The following is a 9,518-nucleotide window of genomic DNA, read 5'->3' as shown; positions in this document are numbered from 1 at the left end:
TTTAGCAACTGACCTAATATTGACATCTATTGAGATAGATAGATAGATAGATAGATAGATAGATAGATAGATAGATAGATAGATAGATAGATAGATAGATAGATAGATAGATAGATAGATAGATAGATAGATCTATCTATCTATCTGGCAAATGTTTCAGTTCAGTTTATAAATAAAATGCTGTTTGCATTTAAAATTAGATAAATAATAGTAAAAACTACACCAGAATGGGCAAGAGGTATGCCATTTTTAAGCTTTCATTCAGCAGGGGCTTGATATTTTTCAACTATTTTTTAATAAACTTTTTTTTTTTTCATACAAAATACAATGACACAGGTTCAGTACTGAGCTTTTGAATGCAGTCAACACAACAATTTGTGTAAAAATGGAATAAGATTTAGATTAAGATCAAAATTTTAAGGAATGCACTTTTTAAAATATAGCCTATATTTAAAAAAAATTATAATTAATAATAAATAGTAAAATAGGACAATGAAACATTTAGCTGAATTTCAGCTTTTGCTGAAGTTCATTTAATAATGCATTTTTGTTAAGCGCTTATTTTCATTTTCTTCACAAAAATGAGATGTTAGTGTATTACCACAAGAGGGCAGTTGAGCATCAGTTACTGAAGCACTTCACTGTAAACACTGCCTATGCCAAAAGTCACAAGAATCACAGCGATTTGAAATATTTTCCATATATGCATGGTAAGTGTACATCCAGTAGATTTAGATTGTCAGGAGGAAGCTTTTGCAATCACTGACTTGTGCCTCTGCTTTTTTTTGCACAACTCATAACAATGCATTGCATACATGTGCAGTTATGTCCAAATTCTACTGCTATGACACAATAGATGTATAAAGATCCATTTAATTACTGAACAAACAAGAATCACTGTTTTAATCAGTAGAGGTACAAGTGGCTGTTATCAGGCTCAACTGGATGTGACAAATTCCATTTTCGTTAAAATACTGTAAACAAAACATAAACAATTGATGTGAATATACAAATGTAACTTTAATAACTTAGCCTATAGATTATGCAGTTGTTGTTTTTTTTCAAAAATGGCAACTGTGGTTTCATTATGATGTTCTGGATCATCTAGACAATTTTACTTTCCAACCTGACATGTGCAAAATGTTAGCTTTACTTGCTGAACTTTAAATTTGCAAAATGCATTACATGTCAGTTCAATCAATGATAAACACTTCCTTCTCAAAGCCATCAATATTAGATCCGTTTTCATGTATGAAAAATAAATGTTTATGGAATTAGTCACAAAATCAATAACCAACCATCCAATATTCATATTACAGAAAAACAAATCTAAATGACTCTTGCAACATTTGTAATTAAATATGTCTGCATAAAGCAGTTTGATTGGAATTTGACAGAAAATACACTCCACATCATGATTCCCCACCACCAGTTACCTGACATATCAAACACTCAATCTATAAGTGTCAACGTGATTTCAACTATTGGCCTTGGGTATCTAATATCAAGAAATAATGACAAAGGCAAAATTCAAATCTGTTGTGTTAAATCAAGAGTGGTATAATTTGTGTATCAGCCAAAAGAGCACACGCTTTCATTACCCCGGAGCTCATATTATCACATATTCCTACTTTTAAGGGGTCCATGAGAGTCCAGCCTGACTTCTATACATCAGCACAAAGCTGGACCGTACATGTGCAGCTCTCCAAAACCTCTGACCTGGATTTGAAAAGCACTTAAAGGACACTTCAATTTCAAGGCGACAGTTTTCCTCCACTTCAGTACCTCTCCTGAGAGAAAGCTCTGCTGAACACCGTTCTTACAGCATAAAGACTCACCTAACCCCAAAACCAAATCACAACAGCCTTGAAATGTAAAATGTCAACAACTGCACCATTGTATCATTAGCATCGCTTCCGTTGCCTTTCTTTTGACGTCTATATGGTTCATTAAAAAATAAAAAACTGAATGCATTAGTGCAAAATCATTATTGCAACCTTCTCAAGAGCACACAAACATATAAATCAGCAGCAGTTTCAAGTATGACTAATAACGTAGCACATTTCTAAACTGATCACAACAGAACTGCCATTCAATGAGTGCAAAGGAGAACTGAAAATATATGGGAAATTGGCTGATGCTCTCACCGTTATCTGAAAACAAACATTGAGTTATTAGCTTGGCAATACTAGGAAGCGCAACTAGGAGATATTGTGAACTAAAAATAGATGTCGTAATCTAGCAGTTAATATGTTTTCAATAAAATGGGTACTGACAGCATCATACAACTCAAATTAATAACGTGGTGTGGTGAGTGCAAAAAAATTAAAAATCAACATGCATGGAGCGGTAGGAACTAGCCTCCACTGTATGGCATACTGTACTGAATATGCAAGTGTACTGCGCCCCTTGTTTCCTTTTGAGGGAACGCAAGTGTAGAGGATCAAGTGGCTTTTATTTTAAGCAGCACAAAGCGTACAGAACAACTGAGTTCAGAGCATTCTGTTGCGTTTATGGGTCGGGGAGTCTGTGATGACGTCGGCGCACTGGACCGATGTCCGCTTCCTGGTGCCTGCGCTGCCAAGGTGGAGGGCCATCTCCTCCGATATAAAAGTGTTCAAGTCCACATCGTGCAGTCCGTTCCTTCTGCGCCCTGCATTCGAGCTGCCGCTGACATGAGTCGGAGAGCCGGGAGTGCTTGAGCGGACGCTGATGCCGGCCATCGCTCCACTTAGACCTGGAACCAAAGACGAGTTAATTCACGTGCATCATTTCACACTCAAAAAACACTGAGAAACTCTGTGTCAACACAACATTTGCAAACCAGGAAAAATGAAACATTTTGAGGATATGGTGGGCTTAACTGGCTGTGATTTTACAAAAATCTCTACATAGCATGTGGTAACAACTGTAGGTAATGTGAATGCAACTTCATGTTTCCAGTGCATTGCAGTGATGCTATGTTTGTAGAGGTATGATATTCTGTGCTTGAAAATAAACCTAAAGGTCCTTTCATCCAGATGTCTAGCTCTAAAAATACTAAGGATCGTACAGGCATTCAGTCCATGTACTTGAACCATGTGAGCACCAGAAGAGAAAATTATCTTTTGAATGTCTGCCAACCTTTACAAATAATAAAAAAAAACATGTTAAATTAACAAATAATATAAACATTTATCATGTCCCCTACCCCAAAAAGGAAAAAAAATAACTAAAACAAGAGAGCATTAAACACTCAAAGAAATAAATAACATATTACTACAATTATGAAATAATAATAATAATAATAATAATAATAATATGGTTATTAATACTTAAGTGTTTTTCCCCAGAGTACTTATATACTCATATATATATATATATATATATATATATATATATATATATATATATATATATATATATATATGTGTGTGTGTGTGTGTGTGTGTGTGCATAATAATACAAATATTTTTGTGTGTATACATACCTGGAAAATGTAATCAATAGATCTGTGTGTATAATATATATTAAATGCAGACCTTGAGCCAAAAACTCATCACCAAACACCAATGACTTGTACATAAGGGTACTGTCATTTTAGACACGTCCAAAACTGTTGCAGAGATGGAAATACAATTTTTAGATACATTAACTATGTTTCTATCTTTGTTGCCACAGTTTTGTTAGTGCCTTTTTCTGTTCTAAAGAAGGGGGTGTCCCAACACTTTTGTCCATATAGTGTATGTACAAGTCATTGGTGTTTGGTGATGAGTTTTCGGCTCAAGGTCTGCATATAAAAAGTCACACCAGAGGTGTTCAGCTGGGATCAGGACTTTGCTTTCTGCAGACCAGTCAAGTTCTTCCACACTGACTGAATCAATCATGTCTTTTTTGAACCGTGCCTTATACACAGAGGCACTGTCATGTTAGAATAGAAAAGGGTCCTGTCCAAACTGTTGCTATAAAATTAGAAGCACACAATTCCCTAGAATATCATTATATGCTTAAACATTAAGATTTGTACTCATAGAAATTACTAAAGTAGTCAAACATGTTCATTAGAAGGGGGTGACCCAATACTTTTGGCAACAGTGTATATGTGTGTGTGTGTGTGTGTGTGTGTGTGTGTGTGTGTGTGTGTGCGCGTGTAAAATATATACCATTATATAGTATCCAATAGAGAAAAAAAATCATTGTATATCGAGATACTATACTATTGCATTTAAAATAACCACCATATGTAAACTACAAAGTGCAGTTGCTAAATGTTAAGACATATGTGCACTGATATACACAATCATGTTCAGTCAGCTGTATCTTAACTATGAGCGGGCAGTAATATTTACCATGTAGTGCTATGGCCTCACAGAAGGGCTGTAAATCAGTCTCTACAGATGATACTGTGTCTGATGAAGGTGGTCGGTTAGGAGACATGACAGTCAGTTTGGGGGCTGCTCTAGAAGTCCTTGGTGGTGGTGCTTTACCACATAGGAAACTTATCAAATCCTCCCTTCGTATAGTTCTCCTTCGCTTTTTTACCCAGGCCAAAACATCTTTATTACGTCGCTGATGACCAATTTGGATTCCTAAGTCAAAGCTCCTCTTGTGTGCATCAACACTCTCTGTTGAACAGATCACAGTCACAAGTAATTATGTAAGTAAGTAAGTGAAGTGACATTCAGCCAAGTATGGTGACCCATACTCGGAATTCGTGCTCTGCATTTAACCCATCCAACGTGCACACACAGCAGTGATTCGGTACCTTGCTCAAGGGCACCTCAGTCGTGGTATTGAGGGTGGAGAGAGCGCTGGACATTCACTCCCCCCACCTACAATTCCTGCCGGCCGGAGACTCGAACCCGCAACCTTTGGATCACGAGTCCAACTCTCTAACCATTAGGCCACGACTTCCTATCCGCCTTCCGTGGGTTAATGTATTCAACAGTGTTGGGCTCTAGATATGTGCAAACTCATATATGTAATAATGAGTTACCTTTGTAAAGATTAGTCACTGCTGTTGCAGCATTCTGAAATGGAGACCACAACGACAGTCCTTGCTGATGACAGACTCGATCTGCAAGACAGGAGTAAAATCAGGGATGCTCACATGACATTAAAGACAGCAGAAACTATTATTAGACTACATTTACATAGCAGACGCTTTTATCCAAAGCGACTTACATCATTCAAGTTACAGTTTTTACATTTTATCAGCTTTTTACATTTTAACAGCTCTATTATTTTAACAGACTATTATTATTATTATTAGAAACAATCTCATAGATATTTGATTAATGGGTATTTTATGTATTTTTTAATGCCTGGAGGAAAAGTGTGTATATGTATGTGTATACACACACACACACACATACATTAATGCCCATTTTATATTAGGCTAATACTATTGCATTTTAAACAAACAATAACCACCATATCACTAAATGTTTAAGTTAGACAAATATCAAGCGCAATAATCGTTAGGTTAACTAACTATCCCTTTAAGAGAGAGTTCAAATAGTCAATGTTAACCAGACAATGGCTGTGTGTCAAACCCTAGTGTCCTACACGGACAATATATTAAAGTAACATAGGTGCGTTCGAACGAGCCTCTTTTGCACAATGGAAGGCAGTTAAGCACACTTGGTTTTGAAACACAGTCACAATAGGACATAAGCTAGCTCACTAACCGGCAGAGCTTTGTGTCAAAGTTTGTGATTTTATAAGCCTATAAAACGTAAATGTGTTCCTCTTAAAAATAAGCTTTGCCAGTATAGACAGTTTAACCGAGAGGAACAAAAACACTGATGTTAAGTGGCTAACTAGCCGGCTAGCCGGTTAGCAAGGCCACTATAACAACGAACAAACTGTCAAACACAGCCAGACCGGCGCAGCTAAAGCTAATTCTCAATCCCACGGTGAAAAACAAAACATAAAACGATACTTTTGACACTTTGGTGGCCAAATGAGACCGGTATGGGCTTTTGGGTCGGAAAGTGTGATTCGCTCTAGAAACAACGGGTTTACGCGATATTTTTCTAGAGCGAACGGTTTCTTTAGCCGAGCAGCTGGAAGTCAGAGGGCCGCTGGTGGGGTCTCTTTCTCTGCGCACAGACCTTTATAAAGTTGCGCCACAGCCGTAGCGGAATTCTGGAAGAGGTGCCAGAGTTTCTCCTGGTTCTGGTCCACCTCCTCCTCGCTCGGCTCTTCCCTCTCGGCCTCTGCGAGGCACTGGCGCTCCCATTTGGAGAACCAGTGCTCGGGTCCGTGTTCGTGGATCTCCGCTTCGCTCTCCTCCTCCTTCTTCTCCTCCATGATGAATACTGAGAAACTTCGGTGAACTTCTGCTCGTTTTCTGAGTGATTTCTTCTTCTCGTGGGTTGATTCGCGCTCTTGAAATCACACACCACCTGATAAACCTCGGTTAATATCTTTAGTTCTGGATTATGGGTTGAATTAAAACGAAATGAGGTGAAATGTTTTGTCTTTTGTGACGCCGAAACCTAATCACCCAGGACTGTAGCTGTCTACCCCGGTTGGAGGGTCGATTTTGCCCTGCGCAGACATTCCTTAAAGTGGGCGGATCTGATTTAAAACACGCCCGCTCTGTTTTGCGCATGCTCGGATCAACGCTGTTGCTCAGAAAAAGTCGCACACTAAATAGTTCGCCTAATATACTGTATGCCGTGTACATTTACATGCTAAGGTTAGCTTATTTTAACATACAGCTTTAGTTACGTTTATATTTATTTTTGTAGCATTTGTATTTTTCCCTGTAGATGATTTTTAAACCCATATATTTTAATCTTCCTGCCATGTTTTAAACCCAAACAAAAGAAAATGTTTGTAGCATTAAAGATTTAAATCGCAATCTTCGTTTTCCTTTATTTGTTTATAACATTAAAATCAAATGATTCAATTTTAGCAGCTTGTAAAGTAATTTAGTGCTCGGACTATCTGAGTAAGTGGTAAATTAGAAGCTGCATCAACCAGTTAATCCTAAAATAGCTGGTCTTTTGATCAGATACTGTAACTGTCTACATGTTGTTAGGCATACAAACATACAAGTGCATGCGCACACATAGGCTACACATAATTATTTTCATTGAAAAATATGAACAATAGGCTATCCCTTTTACCAGGTAGGCTATATCTGACCTACATGCATTTTTGTAAGTAAAGTTAAGAATGCATGCTTAGCTGGAAACTCAAAGAATGTAGACGAGTTATGTGAGAATTTTGCTCAAACAAGGTTGGTGTAGAAAGCATGCTAAAAGCAATGGTAAGTACATCTAAATGCCATAGAAAAATACCAATGCACCAATATTCAAAATACTACTTTATATGAATAGAATTCTTGGTGCTAGGTCACTAAGGTCATAGGTTTGACTCCCAGGAAAAATATCGAATTATAAAATATACATGCAGAAATGTAAAGGTTTTGTAAAGTAACTATTAAAGAAAATCTCATATGGAAAACTTTTTATAGGGTTGTGCAAATTCTCATTGAAAAACTATCCACTGTCACATTCTGACTTGCAGTGTACACGTGGTTGAATAAGGCAATAAAATGCAATGTGTAAAGATAATGCAATGTGGAGGCAGCTGTCAACTTCACAATTTAGCTACTCCATACATTTCCACCCTTTGGTTTGCCGTTATGCTGAACCGACAAGATTGCAAATGCTATCACAGTGGTAGATGCAACATCTGTCCATTCTTTAATCGGTTTGCATTGATGTAGAAAATAGAATATGAAATGAATGCAAAGACACTGAAAGCACTGAGACTTCAGGTGTGAAACAATTGCACAGTCCACAGTCACCCCTGAGGAATTACTATGAGCTTTTATTGTGAAATCAAGTAATTTTGTCCTCTTTTATACAAAAGGCACTTCACTGAATAAAAAGTAAATCGATGAATCATGATGAGATTGTTCACTTGATGTGGTTTTGGCCAACAACAAAAAAAAAGGCTAAAATGGTATTTGGCTGAGATAAATGTTAATTTGAAACAGAACACAAATATCTTGTTCAGAATACAGAGCACTATTTTTGTCATATATCAGATTAGTTGCAGTTTAATTCATTTTCAAAACCTGCATGACAATTTATTACCTAATGCAGACAAGGCCCAGGTGCTTCTCCTCCTCAATAATTTTGCGCAATTAAGTTCACCCCCCAAACCCCCTCACACACACCTCCCATACTGATTTACCAATGCTATAGACTCTTCTTAGTCAGCAAAAACCTGACTGAAAATATCAACACCACGGTCATGCCAGAGGATAAGCTATGGTCAAATCTATCAGATACAAAAATAATGCTGAATATTTATTACAATAAATATTGATAAATCCAGCATTGACGTCAATGAATAGATTGAGGCTTCCAGCTGATTTTGAGCTTCATTTATTGAATGGTCACAAAACAATAAATCTTTACACTGTTGACAATGTATTTTGCATAATGCACATTATTAAATGTAGCAGCAATAACATTACATTTTCATCAAAACATTTGGTTTTGACAAAACATTGGAGCAGATGTGAAATCTTATCAAAAACCTATATCATTTTAACTTAATGTCTGGAAAAAAAAAAAACTTTTAGCGCAACACTGGCTTCCACCACAGTGAGTGGTTAATACAACTTTGGGACATCGTATTCATGGCTCGTGTCAACTTGCCACAAATCATTAAAGATCTGGACTATAGCTGCTGAGAGGATCTTCAAGTATATTGCACAAAACAACTATCAGGATCAGCCTTAACACTTTTTATTTAGGCCTATTTAAATTTATTCAGAATCAGAATGAGCTTTTAATTTGTCTTCTTGAAGCTTCCACAGTGCAACAGAATGACAGTGACAGAGCAAAAACACAGATAATAAAGAGAAGAATTAAAAAAACAGAACAAGTAAATAAGGAATAAAAAATATATAAATTGACAATTGTATGTACAGGTATATTATGTGCAAATTGAAATGTAGATTATATGTGTGTTAGATAAATAAGTGTATAAACAGTATGTTCCACAATTATTGTCAGGTGTTCATGAGATTTATAAATTTTATTAATTTTGATTGCTGGGATTTATGTTTTCTAATTCCTGTGGCTTTGGTTTTCTGTTATTTTTTCTATATGTACCCTATTTTAAAGAGGGTTGAACTGATATATGCTATGTTTTCATGTTTGCGTCCTGGTTTGTATATTGTTAATAAAAAAACGCTTTAATTTTAAAATGACCTCTTCTTTAATTTCCTTCCACTTCTTTAAAATATACATTTTCATATTTATTTGTAGGTTTATTATAGGCATATATTTTAAATTGAAGTATCAGGTGGTCTGAGATTTATTTTAATTTTATGTTTTTACAACAAAATGTTTTCATTTTGACAAAATCCAATTAAATATCGACCATATAGCTCCCATTCCTCTTAAAGTGGAAATGTTGCTGGTAATTAGCTACATAAAGAAACAAATTTGCGGACATGTCTGAAGAAGAATCGATAAGCGATTTTCGCTAAATAAAATAATAAA

At 36.2% G+C, this 9,518-nt stretch overlaps 1 protein-coding gene across 1 annotated transcript; it reads right to left on the bottom strand.

Moving 5' to 3' along the window:
• Positions 1-496: 496 nt before the first annotated feature.
• Positions 497-6,566, bottom strand: hapstr1a (HUWE1 associated protein modifying stress responses a). Its single transcript, XM_079396209.1, has 4 exons — positions 6,096-6,566; positions 4,976-5,056; positions 4,329-4,604; positions 497-2,737 (listed from the first exon to the last, which is right to left on the bottom strand). Exons 1-4 carry the CDS (start codon positions 6,292-6,294, stop codon positions 2,493-2,495), a joined length of 801 nt encoding a protein of 266 aa, XP_079252335.1. The 5' UTR covers positions 6,295-6,566; the 3' UTR covers positions 497-2,492.
• Between the last annotated feature and the right edge of the window lie 2,952 nt (positions 6,567-9,518).

Source organism: Barbus barbus (assembly GCF_936440315.1).
Source record: "Barbus barbus genome assembly, chromosome: 3".
In the NCBI taxonomy this organism is placed as follows: Eukaryota; Metazoa; Chordata; class Actinopteri; order Cypriniformes; family Cyprinidae; genus Barbus; species Barbus barbus.
The sequence above is the reverse complement of the archived record's forward strand: the minus strand, read 5'-3'. Positions and strand labels throughout refer to the sequence as shown.

What these genes read in the sequence shown, in the direction of transcription:
- hapstr1a (XM_079396209.1), bottom strand. Translation starts at nt 6,294, where the DNA reads ATGGAGGAGAAGAAGGAGGAGGAGAGCGAAGCGGAGATCCACGAACAC. An exon ending in TGTGGCGCAACTTTATAAAG is followed by an intron (nt 5,057 to 6,095) that starts GTCTGTGCGCAG and finishes CCTGTCTTGCAG; the next exon opens with ATCGAGTCTGTCATCAGCAA. An exon ending in AGTGACTAATCTTTACAAAG is followed by an intron (nt 4,605 to 4,975) that starts GTAACTCATTAT and finishes TCTGTTCAACAG; the next exon opens with AGAGTGTTGATGCACACAAG.